The sequence below is a fragment of the Galeopterus variegatus genome, unplaced genomic scaffold (genome assembly GCF_000696425.1).
Source record: "Galeopterus variegatus unplaced genomic scaffold, G_variegatus-3.0.2 Scaffold4611, whole genome shotgun sequence".
In the NCBI taxonomy this organism is placed as follows: domain Eukaryota; kingdom Metazoa; phylum Chordata; class Mammalia; order Dermoptera; family Cynocephalidae; genus Galeopterus; species Galeopterus variegatus.
The window spans coordinates 54431-77001 of NW_007730722.1; the positions used below are offsets into that span (position 1 = coordinate 54431).

The 22571-nt window shown below is 46.6% G+C and overlaps 1 protein-coding gene across 1 annotated transcript in view; it reads right to left on the reverse strand.

Annotated features, from left to right (window-relative positions):
* APOB (apolipoprotein B) overlaps positions 1 to 18042 on the reverse strand; it is a 38517-nt gene extending 20475 nt beyond the window's left edge. Inside the window, exons 1-18 of the mRNA XM_008587968.1 lie at positions 17955 to 18042; positions 17637 to 17675; positions 15884 to 15999; positions 14512 to 14657; positions 12116 to 12269; positions 11266 to 11421; positions 9695 to 9819; positions 8948 to 9033; positions 7588 to 7807; positions 6794 to 7021; positions 6199 to 6316; positions 5941 to 6087; positions 4995 to 5206; positions 4489 to 4726; positions 3753 to 3929; positions 2171 to 2362; positions 1495 to 1662; positions 810 to 1021 (exon numbers count right to left, since the gene is read on the reverse strand). Of these exons, the coding sequence (XP_008586190.1) occupies positions 810 to 1021; positions 1495 to 1662; positions 2171 to 2362; positions 3753 to 3929; positions 4489 to 4726; positions 4995 to 5206; positions 5941 to 6087; positions 6199 to 6316; positions 6794 to 7021; positions 7588 to 7807; positions 8948 to 9033; positions 9695 to 9819; positions 11266 to 11421; positions 12116 to 12269; positions 14512 to 14657; positions 15884 to 15999; positions 17637 to 17675; positions 17955 to 18042 (2822 nt within the window). The remainder of the gene's footprint in view (positions 1 to 809; positions 1022 to 1494; positions 1663 to 2170; positions 2363 to 3752; positions 3930 to 4488; positions 4727 to 4994; positions 5207 to 5940; positions 6088 to 6198; positions 6317 to 6793; positions 7022 to 7587; positions 7808 to 8947; positions 9034 to 9694; positions 9820 to 11265; positions 11422 to 12115; positions 12270 to 14511; positions 14658 to 15883; positions 16000 to 17636; positions 17676 to 17954) is intronic.
* Positions 18043 to 22571: the final 4529 nt, after the last annotated feature.

The window sequence follows — 22571 nt, forward strand, 5'->3', positions numbered from 1 at the left end:
CCTTTATCCTTCGCCTAGAGAACTCTGACAGCCCTTGGATATCAGATCAAGCATACTTGCTTCAGAAAACTTTCCCCAACTCCCACAGGCACATGATCCATAATTTCATGGTGCTCCAGTACTTCCTCTAACTCAGTCCTCACTGTATTGCTGATGCTTTATTAACTGTATATCTTCCGTGTAAACTGTAAGCCCTAAAAGGCCAGGGACCTTGTGTATCTCATTCAATATGCTGGTACCTATTAAGCAATTAAATACTATTTTTGAATGAACAAATGAATGTGTCCAAAATATGGACACTAAGGTAAATCACTGATTGAGAACATCATTGAAAATGGAACTCTCAATATGAGGCTGCATCCCATGATCAGGAGATTAAGAGTTTCATGCCGTACCCACTGAGCTAGCTACCACAAATCAGTATGTCCTTTGTATTTTTCCTGGGAAAAAAATGTTCCTTTCCCATGATGATTTCTCTAGAGCGAGTGTTTCTTCATTCTGAAGACAAACAAACAACGAAAACCCCACAACCTAATAACAACTGATTAACCAGTAGATCTTAATTAAGTCTCAATGCAGAAAGATACAGGACAATTTTGTAAAATGTGGAAAGTGGAGGAAAGGGTGATTATTTAGTGATTCTAGACTAGGTTGAAAACAGGTCATCCAGAATTTTCCCTCCCCTGTCCTCTCCTCCTTCACCAGGACCTGAGTTATCTCAACTGGCTGTGCAGAGCAGATAAATCCTGCAGATACCTTCTCAACTCTCTCTTTCAAACTGGGGAGGCAGATCTGGCTGAGAGAATTACCTGCCACTGAACAGCTTGACAGGCTTCTTTGGAGAAGGAACGATGAGCTTCAGCTGCCCAGCTTTCAGGGCGACGCGAGCCTCCAGGCCTGACTCATGGAAGAAGTTGGTGTTCATTTGGACCCCGCTCTTAGCAAAGTCTGGAATGATGATGCCCATGTTTGTGACAAACTCCACAGACACAGAGGGCTTTACCACCAGTTCAGCCTGCATCTGCAAGCCAGAAAACAACCGATTTAGGTTTGTTAAATACTCCAGTCCCCTGGCGTCAGATCAAGCATCTTTTCCCATTCCTGGCACAAACATCTCTGGATGACTCTCACCTCAGGAGACATTATGATGTTACGCTTGGAGGAAGAAAAGCAGGTTCTCAGTTCCCCAGAGCCAGACTACACTACCCAGGACCAGGAAGACCTGAGCTAACTTTACACAGAACAGGATGAAAAGATGATAGGAATACTCATAGATGGAGAGAACAGCTGAGTTCTCTTCTTACTATCCCAACTGGAGCTAGTGAGGTGGCACATTCTGGTGGAACCCCAAAGTTTTTCATAAAAATTAATGAGGTGATTCCGGTGGTGATGCACTTTGTCTTGAACTAGAAAGACATTTTAAAAATGTGCACAAAAAACCCACCCTGGAGGAAAAGAACACCCTAAGGAATCAAAAGGAAAGCAGAGTCTTACGTGGGCTAGTTCCAGTTTCACTCCAGCCTTGGTCCCGGGAGTGATGAGTCCAGATGAAGACACTTGCAGTTGTAATCCAGCTCCGGTGGGGAGCTCAAAGGCATTGTCCATGAAGATGTAGTGAAGAAACAAGTCGTTCTTTGAACCTTTCCTTATGGCCTCTCCAATCTGTAGATTCAACAAGGGAGAGCAACTAAAAGTAAGCCTCATTTAAGCAGGTATTGATAAATGCAACTTCCCATACATGGGACCATAATTCCCCCTTACCCAGAAAGGAAGGGCCTAGCATATTTTAATTTCCTCCTTTATTAATAAATTAATAAAATTATGGTGAATATTTGTACAGTGGATTACAGTTTGTCAAATACTTTCTTTCATAATCATTATATCATTTTAATATTAAAAGGAGGCTTCGGAATAGGCAGAGGAAGGTACACTTAACATTGTTTTCTAGATGAACTAGCTAAATCCTCTTAAAAGATGCAGCTGACTTTATGATTAGCTTCATTACTAAATGTTACCAATTTCTTGGGATCCAAAAATCATCTTCATTGAAATTCAAGGCAAACCTGCCTCTTCAAAGGGTTTGTACAGCTGGGATCTTACGGGAGTCTCGGCGATCCAAAGAGAGCACTGGCTAATCTCATGGGCCTCTGATAGGGCCTGGTTTACATACCATCTGGGGGATCCCCTGCAGAATGCGAGCACCATTCAGCAGCAGCTTTCCCAGCAGCTGGACGTCTTGGAGCCCAACAAAGCCCAGCTCCTCTCCCAAGATGCGGAGATAGGCTCTGGCTTCTGGGACTTCTTTGGATTCCAAATCTTTAATCAGCTTCTCAACATTGAGCATAAGCCCATTTACCATGTCCTGGAATTTTGATAACAAAGTGTCTAGTGAGGTGTCAGCACCATCAAACACCTTTAGATTCCTGATGGGGTCCTGTCTGCTGCAGCCATGACAGGCCTAAACACAAACTCAAGGTGGGACACAGAACAGATACTGTATTCAAGCTACCACCTTTTACTGAAAGATAATTACTCTGAATAGAGATGGGAAACACTGAGGTCTTGTCAGGAATAGTGGTGCTCCCAAAGCTGTTCTTAACTTGATAAAAACATAGGCATTGTAAGGAGGGTGGGGTGGGGTGGGGGATCCCTGTTCTCAACCAGGATCCTTAGGGTTATTTAAGATTAGAAGATCCTCCATCCCCAACCCCCTCCCCTATTTAGTCCTCTCTCCTTTGACTAGGGAAGAGTAAAAGGGATTTCAAGAGAAAATGTAGCTGCTATGTAAGTTGGAAAGCTTAAAAAACACTTGATCCTAGACAAATTCTTCTTGGAGATAAGAGGAATTCCATAGACAGATGCCTCAGCATTAAAGAGAGATTGACAAACCCAAAGCAGATCAAAGACCCTCAGCCTCAAGTGGAGGTCAGTAAACTAGAGGACTACGGTAAGCCACCAGTGAGCACCTAGGAATACATTCTTGCCTTACTTCTCAAACCTGAGTATGCATATAAGTCACCTGGGCTCTTGTTAAAATGCAGATTCAGATTCAGTAGATCCTGAGTGGGGCCTGAGGACCTTCCCTTCTAACAAGCTCTTATGTAGTGCCAATCATGAGGCCACACTTTGGGTAGCAAAAATTAAAGAATAAGAAATTCCAGATTATACAACCTATTTTCTTCTCCTTTAATGGGGGGCTCATTGCTAGCTTCAAAGTGGATTTTTGGTCCCATTAGCTAGTACACTGATTTGAGTGAGAGCCAAAGAAATCAGTTAATAATAATAAAAATGTTATTTAAAAACTCATAATAGTACCTGCTTATCGAACAATCAATACCAGTGTCAGGCACTGTGCTTGGCATTTGACATAACTTATTTCATTTAGTCTTAAATGACCTTGTAAGTATGAGTACTCTGGGGATCCAGAAACAGATACATATAATATAAGAAACTTGCCCAGGTGTGCACAGCTTGAAGACAGTGAGGTTAGAATTCAAATCTATGCCCCCGAGTCCACACTCTTTATCATTATATAGAGTGCCTCTAATGAGTCTGGTTCCTGGGCAAACTGAATTTCTAGGAGGCCCTTCCCTGCAGAGGATACTGGTCATTATCCCCATGTGACTGGTTAATAATAGCCACAGCTATCCCTTTAGTTACGGTAGTACCTTGATGACTTCCAGGCTTAGAAAAGAATGTTTTTGCATTGAGGCACAAAGCTTTCCTTGAGAGGATATTTAACAAATACGTACCTGCTCACGTTTATCATCTTTGGTATAGCCAAAGTGGTCCATCAAGACCTTAGAGACATGATCAGGAACTTGACCATCAACCCAATACAAAGCCTTGTTGACACTGTCTGGGAGAAATCCTTGCTTCCCAAAAAGAGCTTCCAGTGTTGGTTCAAAGCCTTTTCCTTCCAAGCCAATCTGAGAAAAGAAATTAGGCGAGACAATGCTTTGGGGTGTCTTTGCTGCATGTCAGCCTCCCATCCTCTCTTTATGTCCATTTAATTCAACAGGTATTTGATGAGTGTTCTGGGGCAGAGTCTGAGCTTAGTACTTCACAGAAGTTGTCTTATTTAAATCTTACTAGAATCTTGAAAGGCAGAATTTATTAATCGCCTTTTTCTAGAAGAGGCAGCTAAGGTTCAGAGAGGACGAATAATTAAGCCAAGGACTGAGAGTTGGGAGTGGATGCGGAGCCTGAACGAGATCTGACTAGACGGCTCATGAATTTCCTTGGATTTGGGGTTTAAGGGTTTTTCTGAGACATCTGCATTACCATTGATACTAAGAAATCATGCTTCAGGTGACCCCTAGTGGGGAGAGGGGAGGTGAGGCAGGAGGGAAAGAAGAAGGCCTCAAGGTGGTGGCACGAACTCCTGACGATTCCTGTTCCTCCCCAGGCTGGCTCCCGGCTCCCAGGACTTTCTATTCATGGTGTCGTACAGAATGGTCTAGAGAACTCAAGACTCTTCACACATACCTCAAAGAGGTCAGCAGGAGCCAGTCCAAAGACAGTGAGGGTAGTTTTCAACATGCTTTCTTTAGGAAGGTAATTATTTGAATCAAATATGAGATTCCCTTCGATTTTGGCTGAGACCGTGTCGAGCGATGGAAGAGAAACAGATTTGGAAAGGTGATAGTTCCGGGAAAATCTTCTGAAGTCCATGAGAGTTGGGAGTTGAGATTCTTTCAGAGCTTCCTTCACCAACGTTTGCACACTAGATGAAAAGAAGCATGTATTTTGAGCCGACCCACCATGTGACTTACCCATTGTTTCTCAGATACCAAGTAAACATGGGTTTCCAATCACTACCAACATATTTGGGTTTCATTTGCCCCCAGACTTTGGCACAGGGTCTGCTGCACATTTGCACAAATGTTTGTTCCAGAAGAAAGCACACTCCCTAAAGGGCAGGCAGTGTCTATAGCAGAATCAAGGCTTGGAATCCCAGCCCGGGCCCTCAGTGCAGAGATTATCTTACTTACTACTGGACAGACAATTCTTCTGAGTTCAGGATATTGGCAATGTGGGAAGCCACAAAGTTCTTCACTTGACCATTCTGTTCCCGTGGGAGAAGTTGGACAATATTGTTGATCTCTGTCTGGGAGGGATCCCTCATCAGCATGAGATAGGCAGCCAGCCGCTTCTCCACTGGAGATGCACTATCGAGGACAGTCCAAAGAAGCACCCTCCGGGTCTGCAGCCAAAAGAGGAGACCATTATCACCATCCTTTGGGAGGAACACAGAATGTGCCTGGCCAACACTGGCAAGGTCTGCTAGCTCTTTCTTATGGGCAAGTCTAATTCCTCATTAACAACTCTTCAAATGCTGGTATTGAGTTTTCTTGCCAGGGTTTCCTAGAGTGCTATCAAGGTAGGTTTCCCAGAAGACTCCTATCGAACATGTGTTGAATTTAATTGTACTAAAATTCACAAATTATGGCCAAGTTATGACTTGTCTGGTGATCTGCCACTAAGTGAAAATAAAGTTGTTTTAATGTAAAAATTCAATGTGTGGGTAAATGTGAGAAGGAATGGTGAGAGTTTGGGGCTAATAAATAAGGAAATTTCCAAAGCTCTTGGGTCATGGCCACTTAAGGTGGGGCCAGGTTGATTATCCTAGTCTGGGGATCTTGGGGGAAATCAAACATTTTTTCCCAAGATGAGAGTGATGGTCAGTCTGGCAGGAGAATGGCATGTAGTGAAAACCTCATGTTCTGCATGCTGGAGTAGCAGCAAGGTCAAATATTTCTCTCATGTTCACATACTGCTAGGTAGTCAAGTCAACAGGCTTGTTGAAATTCACAATCAGAAAACAGTAGAATACAGTGAGCAGAGTGATGAGGCTTAGGATTTCATTCCCCTAGTACTTCCCAAATCCTTGCTAATCTGGAGACACTGTCACGTTCAGGCCTCTTCTGTGGACTTCACCTCATCTCGAAGTTCCATTTTCCGCAGGGCCTGGATGGCAGCTTTCTGAATCAGCAGTGATGGCTTTGTGCTTGTGATACATTTCAGGACTGCAGGCTGGAGTTTTGGAGTTATGTGTTCCATGACTCGGCCCATATTTCCTATGACCTGAATTGAAGACAAGAAACAAGAGCTCATCAGGGTGCAGAGGTAGACGTAAGGGGTGTCCAGGAAAAGTGTTTCCAAAATGATGCCTATTACAGAAAAGACTGAAAGTACCCTCAGAATCAAGTAGGTGTGATCTTCATCCCCAGTGCAGTCATTCTGAATCTGTTCCAACAGGTAATCCTCAATGTCTAGCATGGTCCGTGTCACTGTAGAGGTTGTCTTATGATAGCTACAGAATAAGAGAAGGGAGTTACGACTTAGTAAGCATAGTTAAGCTTACCTTAAAATCGAAGCTTCTATCGTTGTGTAGTATATGCAACTACTGTAACAACACACTATACCCCACAAATATATACAAGTAAATATTAAAAAATAAAAATAAAAATAAATATTTTAATTAAAACATATCCCAACTTGTGTTTGCTGATTTCTTATTTAAAATCATTACTTTCAATCTTTTTTTTTTTTTTTTCTTTTTGGTGGCTGGTTGGTACAGGGATTGAACCCTAGACCTTGGTACTATCAGCACCATGTTCTAACCAACTAAGCTAACTGGCCATCTCTCAAATCATTACTCTCAAAATGATCAAAAAGGAACAAAAGAGAAAGCATCAAAGTCTGAAAGTAGAGGAAGGGGTACAATTTTAATACAGAGATGTGGGGTTTTCCTCTGCTCCTAGGAGGAGAAACACAGTGTGAAACTCACTTGTTGACCACGTGGCTCAGCGCATATAGGGTGGCCCGGCTCTGCTGATCCCTTGCCATGTTGAAGATCTCCCACACGGTCTGTGCTGAGGGCCTTGGCATCAGGGCCACCAGATAGGTTACAATATCTATCAGAAGGGGGCTGGCATGCGTACTTCTTAGCCATTGGAAGATGTGAGAGTAACACTGGGGCTGTCCACACTGTACCAAGGCTTGTAAAGTGATGGGGCTGAGAAGAAAAATGTACAAAATGTCATACAGACTGCCTTCTAGGCAAGAAAATATCCTTTGCCTACCATGTGCCCTCTGCCAGGAGTGTCCTTGTTTCTCTTATTCATCGTCCAAATCCAGCCATCTTTCAAAATCCAACTCAGAGCCCAAGAACCATGGCGCTTTTCCTAGGAGAAGCACCCCTGAGGAAAGTCCAAGAAGGATCTCCCAGACATGCAGCTAAAAGAGGACTGTGATCACCGCCCTTCGGTTGGGACACAGAATGTGACCTTCAGAGCACTCTGAGCCAGTGACTTGAAGTGCAGAGAAATCATATCGTTATTTTGTTTGCCTGAGTTCTCTCTTCCTGGCCTATATCTTCCAGAGGGCACAGACTTCTTTTTCTCTCAAACTTTCTGGGGTATCCACAATAGAACTACCAGTAAACATTAACTGATTGACTAATTGATTAAGTGGATTGATATTTAAATGGTCCCTGAGATTCTCTGTTTGGCCAAGGTTGGAAACTTCAGCCCGCTACCTTACGTTATGTGAAAGACCAAGCAGCAACCACTAAAGAAATACCTGGACACGTCGATCAGCTGTGGCAAGAGGGATGTGACTGCCTCATTGCTGAGGCCTCTCAACTCAGTAACCAGTTTGTTGAAGAGGTTACCTCTCTGGGCATTCTTCTCAGAGGCGGACAGCTTTTTCAGTTCCTGGAGGGTCTTCAGGACCTCCTCAGCCTGCTTTGGAGGTGATGTGGATCTGGTGCTCTCAAAGGCGAGACCCACCCCCTCAGCACCTGGAGGAAGGAACATGTCAAAGGAATTCCAGCTCGCTTCCACATGTCAACCACACGTCTGTCAACTGGAAACTGAGGAGGTATCAGCGAAGGGGAAAAGAGAAGAAAACTGTCCTGTGCTCAGTGCCTGTTAAGTAAGCATCTGGCTCTGTGCTAGGTGATGGGAGGGTTAGCATTATCCTCCAGATTGAAGAAAAGGATGCTAAAACCCAGAGATGGTCAACTTTGCCCAAGAACTCTCATGGTCTAAGAGGCAGAACTAGAACTGAATTCAGGCTTGTTTGAATCTGCTGTCAGATCACCCTTTGCTGGAAAGAACTGGTGAGCAGGTGCTGTTGCTGACATGGCTACAGCTGAGGCTCGGCTCACTGGTGCTCTCCTACCATGTCTAATTGGACCTATAGCAGCTTGTGGGGAGGGGAGACCCTTGTGCAGTCCCTCCATCACCCTGCTCTGACCTATGCCCGGGAGAGGGGTGAGAGTCAGCGTGGAAGCGTGGTGTAATGGAAAGAGTCCTGGCTTCGATTAGACCTGTGTGCTCATCTGCACCACCTCTGATGTTCTGTGACCTTGAGAACCTCACTAAACCTCTCTGCGTGTCACTTTCCCTTCTGTAGAATGGGCATAAAAGCACATTTCTTTACCACCTGACATCACAGGTTTTATGAACAAACAAAACAATGAGGTAATGCACAAGAGAGAGTTCTGACGGATTTAAATGCAATACAAATGCTGGGTTAGATCTCTAATGTCCCTTCTAGCTCTAAAGACATCGATCTCTGAGATTACTATCTTGCCTGACCCTGAAGACCGTCTCCCACTTGCTCCATCTCACCCAGGCCAGCCCCAGGTCTTAAAGGATGTATGATGTCATTTCTACCAAAAATGTCATGTTAAACCTAGGATTCCAGTTTCCTATTTACCAAAACCTGGGTAGCTTTGGAAACTTCTCCCTTTCCTTTATTCCACTTGACATTCTAAAATGGATATGCTTTCTCACTAGAGGTAGCTCAGTAGCCAGAACACCAGAGTCCACTTCATTCATTAGCCAGCAGACATTTAATAAGGCCCTGCAGATTAAACCATGATTGGTACATCTTGAGCGGATTTCCTAGCTACTATATGCACATAAAGTCTTACCTTCTTCAAAAAAGCGACTGTTGGTCTTAGGTGTGTCTTCAAGTTTCAAAGTCTGTGTAACATGTGCCATCATCCCGTACTTATTCCTGGTAACACAGGAAGCATGGCGTGTCATGGACGGACAGTCCTGAGAACATACTGTTCTTTTCATGTTGACTGTTTTGCCCATCTCTGCTTCTACCCAAATCCACCTTTCAAAGCATGGTTAAGTCCAGCCATCCATGACCCCCTAGTGAATAGCACCCACCTTCTCCTGGTCACCATCAGAAGGACAGTATGTACCTTATACCCTCCACCAGTCTGGAGTACCCAGAGTATAGGGACTGACACTATGCCTTGAAATGCTTGTGTGTTTCCCACAGCACAGTGCCAAGAATATAACAGTTACTCGATAAATATCATTTGTCAGTTTTCAAACTGGTTTGGATACACCAGTCTCCAGTCAAAATCCCAAATCCTCCACGATGCCTTTAAGGCAGTCTTCAATGATTCCCCAGCTTTTATGAACTACAGCCCTTAAAGTTTGGGTCTAAAATATCTTTTGCTGGTCTTGAATTGTTTTGCATGCCTAAGACTTTTCTTCCTAATTGTCTGTTAGCTCGGAAAGGGGGACAGGGATGGGCTCTGCTTTGTACCTCTCCATAGCTCGCTCCCGGGCACAGCCTAGCCCAGAACAGGGCATTTGAGAAGCACGTGGCTCACACCAACTTACTAAATGATGAATCAGGGGTGTAGCAGGTGACCTACTTATGGGAGAAAGGCAGGAACAGGTGCTGCTCCTTGCAGATGGCTTCTGACACATGCTTCCTCTTGGAGTCCAGGGTGTACTGGCAGGACTGGCTGCTGCTGATCAGAGTTGACAAGGGGCGGGTCTGAGAATGAGATCGGGGAAAGCGTTTTGATCAGTCCCTGGGGCTTGAACCTGAGTCTCCTGTCATAGGAATTTACCTTCAAGGTAGAAGGGAGTGGGAATCCTGTACCACTAGATAAACTCAGTGAAAAGAGAACCAGGTACTTGACATTTAGATAAGGAGACGCAACACGCAACGAGTTGGCATAGCAGTGAGTTGGCAGACCCAAAGCAGAGTCAAGCTACGGATGCTTCTTATTCCACCCCAGAGGACAAAGTATATACCTGTATCCTACACCTACCCATCCCACCACACGTAACACCTCACGCCCTCCTCCTCATGACGTTCTCTTTGCCTAGAAGCCGGTCCTCATGTCTCTTCGTTTATACATCATTTGTATTTTCCAGGATTGTGCCGCACATCCCCCGTGAAACTTTGCCCAGTGGGCTACGTGGATAGCACCGACTGCTTCCTGGTCTAGGACCGCTTTCTGGTCTGCACTGCTCACTTTGTCACCCTATTGGGCACCCCACGTACTGTCCTTTACTGGCACATGTATGAGCCTGGTTCCTGCATTAGACTGGAAGCATCATGAAAAGAAGGTCCATGGTTCATCTGCCACTGTCCCTCCCTAGTGGTGCCTGGACTGAGGCTGAACACACATCAGGTGCTCAGAGAAGACACCTAAGCAAGTGCATCACTGTTTTCTGACTGTGGCACTTGTGATCACTCGACTCTCTATTTTCGATCCCAAGGACAATGACCAGAAGCATTGCCAGGCACGGCAGTGATTGCTCAAATCCCTCATGTTCACTGAAACAACCTGTGACTCACGTCCCGGAAGATGTTACTGGGGGGTTAGGCAAGCTCAGGCAATATGGCACTACATGACCTCAGTTACCAGCAGAGAAGGTTAGTACCGAGAAGGTAACCTGGGCAGGAGGCAGAGGGGCTGGGGTCAGGGTTCTACTTGGGGTGGAAAGACAGGAAGCTGCAACACCTTTCATGTCACTTCGTGTGATGAGGGGAGGAGAAAAGAATGCAGGTCTCAGGACATCCTTGGAGGCCAGAGGCTTGGAGCTGAGTACAACCACCTCTTGCACAGGGAGGACAGTGGGAAGCTTTGTCACCCTGCATCAAGCCCCAGAGCCTTCTCAGGGGTGAACTACCATTACTCTCAAGTGATGGCAGATGGTTTGGTGCCAGTGACAGGATGATAGCAGGAAGGACAGAGCTCTGGGCTGGGAGTCAGGAGCTGATTCTAGTCCTGGCTCAATTAACAACAGGCCATGTGGCTTCGGCAGCCCCTTCCATGCCCGGGCCTGTGTCCTGACTGTAGTCTGTACAAAGAACAGGCTGGGCAAGCTCTTCCCAGAGCCTCTATTAGCTCAGACATTCCAGAATATCAGCAAGACAAGCTTCTGTGCTGCTGCTCGGTGTGCATGACGACGCTGACGGGAGACCTACCATGCCTTTGATGAGAGCCAGCGGGCTGACGCCTGTGCTGATGGGCTTGAAGCTGTCGCACTGCTCCAGGTTTCTTTCTGTGGATACTTCTGTTGCCACGTTTCCCTTCCTTGTCTTTACACTGAAGTCAGTGGAGCAGTTTCCATACACGGTATCCTGTAGGAGCAGAAGGTACAGCAGGGCATGGTTGACATGGGCAGACATCCTGAGCTACTCGGGAGGAACTGGGAAAAGAGCCTGGGAGAGAAGGCGGCAGCGGTGCAGATTTGCCTTCTTTCCTCCAAGGCAGCGTGTGGCACTGCTGGTTCCTGAGCAGCCAGAGTTGGGGAAGAGAGTGCCAGTTACGGTGGTCCTGAGGGGAGGCCTGCACAGGATGCATCTCTGCACCCTTCAGGCCAGTGCAGTCTAGAACTTGGAACACAGTGAGGGCCCCAAAGTGTTCGTGGGACTGAAGTCAATTGAATTCTCTCTCAGATGGAAACCTGAAACCCTTAAAAGAAGCTGGCAACATATTTCACTATTTTTGGTGTTTAAAATACACAAGCCTTTACTGGGCTATACCATGTGGGAAAAGGAGAACACAGTCAAAAAATGCAGGGCTGGGTGGGCAGGACTCCCCATCAACTGCTTTAAAATTAGACCCAACTTGATCAGCCAGCTCAGGATGAGTGGGCAGTGGGCCCAGGGGACAGAAGGAGTCTTGGGCACTGGTGTTTCACACCAGTATAGGGTTTCCTGTGTAACTAGCCACATAGCCAAGTCAGCGACCCACTTCATGCACAGTGGGCCTGGTCTCTGACACGCAAAGATGAGTTTAAGGGCCACTGTTATCAGCTTTCTAAATTCTCACCAGAAACAACTCTTGCTTGGCCTCTTCTGTCTCCAGGGGAACCAGAAGGGTGGAAATGATGCCTCTCTTGATGTTCAGGATGTGTTTAGGTTCATCCTTCTCTGGGTAAAGGACAACTTGCTTCCCTGCTGGAGTGGCCAGCCTGAGCTCGTTCCTGTCCCAGACAGAGAGAGTGGTCAGAGAAGTGTCCCCTCCCCATTGTGAGCCTGCTGGAAGCAAGGCAGCCTTGCAGACTCCTCTGTCCTTAATTGTTCTTCTTTTTACGTCATTTCTTTGTAAACATATCTACACATATTCATGTCTTTTCAAAAAAAAAAACTATGCAAATATATATTTTTGCCATTTCTTTTCTTTTTCTTTTTTTGCTTGGCTGAGCCATCCCCTCTCTGTTCTCCACCCACACGTCTCTGCCCCATTCTCTCCATATGGACACCCTAGTGGGTCTTCCATTGATATCCCTATACTCTGAAATCCTATACAGACATGGATGGGTACAAATGTAGGCATATAAAGATTTTGTTGTCATTTGTTTTATGCAAATGGCATTGTGCCTACTTTATTTTTCTCGCTTTTCTCATTTATACTTCACAAAAGTCCTCCTGAGCCATTTGGTACAGCCATAACCAATTCTTTTTAAAAAACTGCATAACATTCCAATCTATGGTCATACGTAATTCATTCAGACATTGTCCCATTTGATGGTGTTCACCTTCTCTCTCTCTGGATTTTTTTTTTTTTTTTTTTTGGCAACACAACACTGAAATAAACTTCCTTATGCATCTATCTCCACATGTTACTGCTTTTATTTTCATGGGTTAGAGTCCCAGAGACTGAAATTGCTGTGTCAAAGGGCATAAGTATTTTTAATTAGAGTAGATAATGCCTGAGGGCTGTCACGTCCACCAGCAGTGCATGAGAGCATGATTTTCCCCACTGGACTGCCAGCAACAGGTGCTTTTGCTATTTGAAAGTTTTGCAGTCCACTGGGTATAAGGTGATAAATATCTTATGGTTACATTAATTTGCATTTCCTGATACTAGTGAATTTTAGCTTTTTTTCATATATTTGTTGGACATGCACTCTTTTATATGGTGTCAGGCCATGTCTGAAGCTCACAACAATCAACTTTGGCTTTAGGAATTTCTCTTTTTGGGACTATTTGGGTTTTTGAGGACCCAGCTGCAGCTGCTGTAGTTTAGTCATAAAGAGGCAAAGGAGAACAGACACTACACCCTTTCAGAAAGTTCCAGATATGGCAGTGCAGGCCTGGAAAGCCCTCCTGGTCAAGAGCAGGAGTCCTTCTTGTTTGGAAATAAGCAAGGACCAGAAAGTAATTGCTTCTCCTTCTGGCCACCTCCTCTTCTCCCACATATATATATAAGTTGCAGATAAAATAAGGGGTATTGATGAAAGACAGAGCATCAAAGCCTATATTTTTGCCAAGAGTCTAGTGTTTAGCAGATCAAAAGACAGGCAGGGATGGTGCTTCCCTATGCTACCAAATTAATAACTCCATGACTGCACGTATTCACCCATTCCTAGGACCCTACAAACTGTGACTGGGGATGAGGCAGGGGTGGCGTTGAAAATTAACAACTGGTGCAGCATGGGCACCAGTCAGAAGAGATGCCCCTGCCAGCAACCGCAATGGCCTTATGAGCGTGCAGTGGCTGGACGCCTGCCCTGGGTAGGGGAAACACTCAGGGCTTGGTTCTCCCTTCCCCTGCACCATACAGACCCTGCACAGTCACGTGTAGTTCTCAGCAGCAAGGGTTGCTGGGACTCATGCTGAAGACCACCAGGCACCAGCCTTATTTAATTCTTTAAATAAGAATTCACTTTTTTAAACAGTACATCTCAGCTTTATTGTCTTAAGGAGTTTAAAACATGAGATCTTTTAGAAACACATTTAAATGATAATTAAGGGAACCTAAGCAGGAGAAGGTAAATAATGCTTTCCTCTTTTTTTTTTTTTTGTCTTTTTCCGTGTCCGGCAACGGATCGCAACCCTCAGTGTCGCCCCCGTACCGGACCGGGGACCGGCAACGGGATCGCAACCCTTGGTGTTGCCCCTGTGCCTCACTCAGCCAGTGAGCGGGAACCGGTCTGTATGTGGGATCCGAACCCTCGGCGGGAGCGCCGCCGCGCTTCCCAAGTGGCACACTAGCGCAGTGCGCCACCGGGCCGGCCCAATGCTTTCCTCTTTTTGATAGTCATGAAAACTCAGCAATTCCTTGATCCATGGTGAATACACACTACAAATATTCACACTCACATACACGTCTGCTATGAGCACACACATTCATATCTCAGCAGACACAAACACACACTCATGAACAACACATCCGGGGATGCCCAGAGCTCAGAAATTTAAATCCGCAAGCCCACGACTTACTGGGACATGGCAGCAGCAAACTCCTCTGAGTTCTTAGTCTTCTTCAGCAAGGCCTTGCCCTCAGGGTTGAAGCCATACACCTCCTTCAGGGTGCACTGGCTGGTCTTCAGGATGAACTTGCAGAGCTGGGGAACCTCCAGCTCAACCTGAGAATAGAGGGCAGGAGCACACGGAGATTCTCCATTGAGAACAGGAGATGTCTCCCACAGCCCAGGGCTTAATCTCTAACCAGGACACAGAGGGAAATGCTGGTGGGGAACATGACCCAACACCCCAGGTCTTCTAAACACGTTTCATGAATTCTCCATGAATCAACCTAGGCTTAGTCCTTTTTTCAGCCTTTCCCCCCCTGTTGTAACAAGTTTTTTGAATTTGCCCCCACGCACATGAGGGAGGACATCTTCCTATTGGTTCTAAATTTACTCACTTCAGTTATAAAGAGGTGTAGTTGGTTAGAAGAAATTTTCATAGCTATTAGGGGCTATTTAAAATTTCACATATGTGTACAGTTTAAACAGACCCCTAGTTATTATCCAGCACTATGCAAAGAGCTTTCTGCCATAATAGAAATATTCTGTATTTGCGCTGTCCAATATGGTGGCCACTAGCCATGGCTGGCTTTTGGGTGCTTGAAATGTGACTAATGCGGCTCAGGAGCTGAATTATTAATTTGATTAAATTTAAATTATTAATTTATTATTTATTAATTCTTTTATTATTTATTTATTATTTATTTTAATAGCCACATGAGGCTAATGCCTACCTTACCTGACAGCACAGACAAGAGCTTTAGGGCTCTATAAAGAAGGGGCAACTTCTCAGCCTGGCTTCTGCTCCCCACGCACATTCCAGTAGTAACCCTTAGATCTGCTCCATACGTACAGGGACACGAGCACAAGCATCTCAGTAATAAGTACAGTTTCCTTTTAGAAAAAACTGTGTATTTAATTTCTTTCTTTCTTGCTTGTTTTTAGCAACAGATCCTTCTGACTTATATGCTAGACACTGCATTCCACAGAGCCTTCCTGAGACGCCCGCCTCCTTAAGTTCATCCACCAGGCTTCTCTCATTTTCAAATCTACAGACCTACACGGCTGATATTCTAGATCATGCACTCCAATCACATCTTGGAAGCTAATGGGAAAGTAAATATAGCTGGCAACACTTTTTGTGATAGACAACTTCTCAGCAATGTGACTGACTTCCAAACTGAGGGACGGTCCCAGCAGCACTTTGAGATCACAACAGTCCTGGCACGTGCTGGGTTTGCTCAGCACACAACCTCCTGGAAGGTCCCGTGCTGGGTACCCGGTGAAGCAGGGTTGGGGGAAAGCTGCAGGCTCCAGGTTCCTCGGGCCCCCATCTTCCATACCTTGCAGTTGATCTTGGTGGCGCTTCTTGAATCAGCAGTCCCAGGGACTCCGCTGGAACTTTCGGCCTCATAATTATACACGTATTTCCGGAGGTGCTTGAATCGAGTTGCATCTTCTAAAATGAGGAGAAATAAGTCGGTCAAAACAGCAATAAGGGCCGGCCCGGTGGCGCACTGGATAGTGCGCCGCTTGGGAAGCACGGCGGCGCTCCCGCCCGAGGGTTCGGATCCCACATACAGACCGGTTCCCGCTCACTGGTTGAGCGAGGCGCGGGAGCAACACTGAGGGTTGCGATCCGTTGCCGGTCACGAAAAAAGACAAAAAGGAAAAAAAAAAAAAACCAAAAAAAAAAAAAAAGGGCCCGCCCGGGGGGCGCCGGGGATGGGGCGCCGCTTGGGAAGCACGGCGGCGCTCCCGCCCGAGGGTTCGGATCCCACATACAGACCGGTTCCCGCTCACTGGTTGAGCGAGGCGCGGGAGCAACACTGAGGGTTGCGATCCGTTGCCGGTCACGAAAAAAGACAAAAAGGAAAAAAAAAAAAAACCAAAAAAAAAAAAAAAGGGCCCGCCCGGGGGGCGCCGGGGATGGGGCGCCGCTTGGGAAGCACGGCGGCGCTCCCGCCCGAGGGTTCGGATCCCACATACAGACCGGTTCCCGCTCACTGGTTGAGCGAGGCGCGGGAGCAACACTGAGGGTTGCGATCCGTTGCCGGTCACGAAAAAAGACAAAAAGGAAAAAAAAAAAAAAAAAAAAAAAAAAAAAAAAAAAAAAAACCAGCAATAAACCTCTCAAGGACAGTCAATTCTGGGCAGAGGGACAATGGAATAGATAATAAAAAATTAATAAATTGTTTTAAATTGATTTTGCATTATACTTAATTTTCCCTTATAGATTTAACTTCTCCAGTATGTTTTTGCTGAAGCTAATGTTTAAATTAGCCGGTATTCCTTAACTATATCATCTGAAGTACAGGGAGAGGAGTGTCACGTATCAAGGAATGGGGCTCAGAAAATCTAAAGAAGAGACTTCTGGAAAATTAAGTGTTGACAGCATTAAGCAAAAGGATAGTACTATTTCTAATGCTTTTTCAGCTTGAAAACACCATAATTATGTTATTCTTTTTGGATTCTACCAAATGCATGAGGCAAAGTTCATTAAGCATTAAGAGTATCTGGATAATTTAAGAAGCCCCCGCTAGATGGAATTTCTGGATGTTTCCACTGTGCTTGAGAGGAATTTTCTGAACAATTTGGGAGTAAGAGCGAGTCACGAGTTTAGATGCAATAATGGCAGATGCCCACCAGATGGCGGTGCAGCCCCATCAGAGGGCAGCCCTGCCTCCCTCAGGCGAACACAGGGCACTTACTGCTGCAGGGCCAGCTCCTTTGACCCCTGGGGTCAGGTAAATAGGAAGGGGTGAGGGTCTGGATTTCGGCACAGAGGTTAAAGTCAGCATTTCCTCACCCTCACATGCTCTGAATCAATGATCAGTCACTGATAAACAGGACAGCAATGTCTCTTCAAAGTGTCCAGAGGCCAACAGAGTGACAGTCCCTACCCCACCCCCAGGCGAGCTTTGGGGACAGAACAGAAGAGCAGGTAGAAGACAGTTGCGATCACTTGGGGGAAGGCTGAGGCACACCAGTGCGAGCGTCAGAGCACTGCAGAGTGAGCGGTGCTCAGCGAGCGCAGGTGCAGGAGGGTGGGCTGGGCGGGGGTCGCCCTTCCAGCCCGGTGGGGAAATGCCTTACTGGGACAGCTCGGGCTGACATTGTCCAGCACTTCGTCCTCTGCAAGAAAAGGAGAAAGAAAACCGTGGGTTGTCCTCGTCTTCCCAGTGGGTGCTGGAGCGACCACTCCTCAGCCCCTCCAGCCTGCCGCCGCCGCTCCGCTCCCCCCCATCCTGAGTCTGGAGGAACCACCAGCTGGTCCCGTCCCCTGTCCTCGGACCTTCTGGACCCCTGTGACTGCCCTCCCTCTGAGCCGGACTGCAGCTACCCCAGCCAACCTCCTGCCACGGGCTCCCACCCCCTGGTTTAAAGCGGGTCCGCACCGCACCCCGCACTCACGGGCCGGGACGCCTGCAGCCAGCAGCGCCAGCAGCAGCAGCAGCAGCAGCGGCGGCGGCGACAGCAGCGCGGGCCTCGGCGGGCCCATGCCGAGCGGCGGGTGGGGCGGCTCCCTGGCTGCGGCCTGGCCTGGCTCGGTGGCTCCGTAGGAACAGGCACCGCGGCAGGCTCTAGTCCGCCCCGCAGGCCCAGGTGCGAATGGGCGGCCGGTGCCCGCGCTCTATTTATGGGAGGCCCTGGCTTTTAGAGAATTGCAAAAGGTCCAAAGGGCGCGTCCCAGCCGGACCTGTTTGCTTTTGCACAGAGGCTTGTCTCTGGGCCCCTGGAGGGGGTCGGGCAGGGGGCTCACTTGGGACCCAGCCGCAGCCGCCGCCCCGGGGCTTTCCCCTGGCCTGGCCTTCCTCTCTGGGGTCTCAGACGGGGGGGTCACAGCGCCAGTGGGCTTAGTGCGTAGAAGCCTGCCCTGTCCCAGGAGTGCTTTCAGGAGGTGACCTAAGAGGGGGAGAAAAAAACCCTCTCTCCACCCCGCTCTGACTCTGGAGGGCTTTGAGGAGTCAGTCCTTAACAGGTCTTGGTTTAAACATTTCTCTACCTGTTTTTTTTTTTTTTTTTTCTTTTACCATTTTGGTGGATTTAGGGTTTGCATGGATGTCTCTAATCCTGATCAGTACCTATGGCTGCGAGTCACCCGCCCAGGTGCCCCAGTCTTCAACCAGCCCCAGCGAGGTGGGGCCTCTGGAGAAGACCAGCCCCCCAGCTGCCCCTATGCCCCTATGTGCACCAGCTCCTCGGTTTCCTCCAGTGGTGGGGAGACCGGTGAGAAGCAGAGTAGTGGACTAGACACAGCGTGTTCCTCAAAAACGTCCCAGAACTTTCTCCACGAATGGTTTCCTTCTCTTCTAGGTACCGCCTATTTCCCACGGGCAACTTTGGCCAGTGCTCTCTGCCTCTGCCCGGCTGTAGGAAATCAGGCGCAGGACAGGCCTTTCAGCTGCACGGGTTGTGCTGACCCAGGGTCAGTCAGAAAGGCTTATTGATGGGCGGTACTGGGATGCGAGAAGGAACGTTTGAGCCCGGCTGCGTCCGCAAGGCCCCGCCAGTCTGGTTGGGGAGATGTGTAGACGGGAAACTGCCAGTGAACAATCGAGGCAGGATGTGGGGCGTGACAGCTGGAGGGGACACAAGAAGGAGTGAGAGCAGGAGACCTAGGAGCAGTGAAGCGGGACTAGAGGGATGGGATATCGGAAGTCCCTTCCGTGGAAGTCAGTATTTATTGTCACAATTTGTCAGCTTTGTTTGATTTCTAAGATATATCTGGATGGAACAAGCTACTTACGAAGTCGTTGAAATCTTCTGGTGTCATGAATGATGGTTCCAGAAGGGTCAATTCTGAAAGAGTAATTGTGTCTAAAGACGCTGTTCCCTCAGAGGAGACTGACACGATGACGCGTGTCTCGCGCCCTGCACTTGGGCCTCCACACTTCTCTTCACTCAGGTATTGTGATCTTCAGCTGCGAACTCCCTGTGGGCAGCTAAATTCCCTTCAGTCATCAGTTGCTTTGCATTGATATAAATATTGTTGAAAGTGGATATCACAGAGGTCTCAACCCAAGGCTCACCGCATTGTGAAAGGTCTGCAAAAATTAATTGTCCCCAAATCACATTTCTTTGAGCATTTAATTTGAGTTTTATGAGGACTGAGTTTCCCCAGGACTGGCTGCTGTTAGCATTTGAGGAAATGGTGCCTGCTCACGCACGCATGCCTATTCACTTTAAGAGGAACGGGAAAGAATATTTAGGCATAGAGAAGCCAAAAGGAAATGGCTAACTTTAATGTACAGACACAAGTCCAGGCTGTCTCTGTTGGATGACAGATGAAGCCAGTGTCCTGCGGTCAGCATCCACAGAGAACGTAATTTTTACAAATTAGGAATCAAAAATAAATCTAATAACTTGCATGCAGAAACAAGTCATGGGATGTTTGAATGAGGCTGAGCTGTCACCAGCTCTAAAGGAGAGATCCTGAGACTGGGGAGCACTGGGTTCAGCCTCTCTTTCTTTCCGTCATGGCTTTTGGAAAGGCTCCCCTGGGCTGGGCCTCAACCAGCAGGACTGATGCTCCGACAGGCTCCAGCACAGATACTCTACGGAGCGAGTGTTGGATTGTTGAACTGACTTGTGTACACTGGGAGAAATACTGTAAGGTTTAATGCGTAGATTTTTCTTAAATTAGAAAGTCCACTTAGCTCTTTGTCATAAGCTACTTGAAAATATGGTATTTGTGACCCCAGATATCACCCTTCGTTTCTTTTCCTTTAAGTAGAGACATTCTGGTGTCACGCAGATTAATCTCAGCTTTGACTTATCAGCTCATGGCTGCAAAGTCCTGCTGGGCTAATGGTCACTCTGAGTCATCACAGGGCTTTGGGTGCCCATTAGAAAGCCACCTGACTAGGGGCGTTTCAAGGAATTAGATAATGCTGAATGTCCTGGTTATAGTCTCTAGAAGCAAAACTATCCATTCCGCTACCTGAAGGTGACAAGAAGGGTCTTGGTCAACTTCAAGGAACCATTTAAAGCTATTAAATGCCCCAAGAATCCCAATATTCTGAGTTCAGTGCAGTTCACATACTGAAACAGGTGCTCAGTAAATAATTTGCTGAATCTGAATGAATGAATCTATGCCATTCAGTTATAGCCTTTTGCTTACAGGATATTTATGTACAGTGACCACATTGCTAAATATATGTTTTCAGTGACATAAAGCAAGGAAATACAATCTGATACAAATTATTCCCAGCCGTGCTATTCATAAACTCATCCGGCAAATAGGGACCAGGATTGCAGTGATTCATTAGCCTATCTCTTTTCTGCCTATAACATTATAATTGCAAAGGATGCTCAGAAGCTGGAAAATAAACTTCAAGAGTTGTAGATGGAACCATGCCCAGTGTGTTCTGCACATGCCGATGACAAAACATGCACACAAGTGAGAATGTCAAGGAAAAAAATGGTGCATTTAGGTGAATGGTGCAGGTGGGGGATACCGGTGTCCACCAAATGTAGACATTACATATATTACCTTGCCAGCCAGAGAAACCAAGGAACCCAGCCCAGGAGAAACTTTCCAATAGCCATGAGGGAAAGAAATGGAGGCTGAACCCAGCACTCCCCAGTCTTGGGATTTCTCCTTTAGAGCTGGTGACAGCTCAGGCTCAACCAAACATCCCACAACTTTTTCTGCATCCAAGTTATCAGATTTATTTTCGATTCCCAATTTGTAAAAATTACGTTCTCTGTGAATGCTGACCACAGGACCCTGGCTTCATCTGTCATCCGACAGAGACACCCTGGACTTGTGTTTGTACGTTAAAGTTAGCCATTTCTTTCTGGTTTCTCTACACCTAAGGAATAAATGCTATGCTGATAATGTCATATGGTCCTTGAGAGAGAGTTTTCTTTCACATATGCACTTCATTTTTGCTCTTGAGGGATGCTGTGTATTTTCATATCTTAATTTAGATTCATAGTGTGAACTTGAAGTTGTATGAGAGAGAGGCCTGCTCTGTGACCTGGGATCATGGGACAGTCTCTAAGACTGTAGGTATCAATCCCACATCTGTGTGATGAGAGAACAGGACCAGATGACCTCTTAGGTCTATGCCAGATCTGACTATTTGATTCCATGGAAACTTTGGGACCTCAAAAGTGAGTACATAAATTATTCTAGAGTCAAATCTCATGCCAGCTAAGAACTGTGGCTAAGGATTCAGCATCATCGAGCAGGATGGATTTCTGGGAGGCCACCTACCTCTATAAAGACCTGCACTTACACTATCCAAGAGATAGAGCCCTTCAGCCATTTTAAACAGATGTCCAAATAAAGAGAGAGCATGCCTTCCTGGGGGCACTGGGAACAGGGAGTCACAACTCTCAGGAAGTTCTTCCTCATGTCTAGCTTGATGCTTCATCCTTGCCTTGACCTCAGACAAGCTTCCTTATATAACTTAGGGTTTCCTTTGAGAGGCTTTTTGCCAGCTTTTGCCAGCTGCTCTTTACTAATTTTTGCTTTTTAAGTTTTCTTTATGTTCTCACAGCAAGACTAAGGCCTCAGAACGCTGAGACCAGGGTGGTGACAGACAGCTGGATGGATAAACAAGCCTTACCACCCCACACTTCCATGAATTCTGTTAGAATATTTAGGGAGTCCCTGAGCACTGTTGTTTGAGAGCTCACAGATGAGAAGGGCATAAGTACCCATCATGGCTAATCACGAGTGTATGTTAAGTGCCCACTGTGGGGTCTGCACTGCAGACTGTCATGGTCCGGTGTGGGTCTCGTGGGTCCTAGAGGGGTGAGACTCGACTGGTTCTTGGATGACAGACTGGGTTTGGGTAGGTTGGAATGGGTGGATCCATCGAAACAGCAGTGGCAGGAAGCTGAGAATATGTTTGATGTGTCTGACAGTCAGTGACGCAGCCAGCCAACTAAAGTCTGCGGAGGGAATGGGGAGAAAGGAGATGGGGGAATCGCAAGGGGACACAGCTTTCCGGCTATCTTTGATTTAATTTGGCATTAAATGTAGTACATATGGCATTGAAACTCTAGATTGTATAG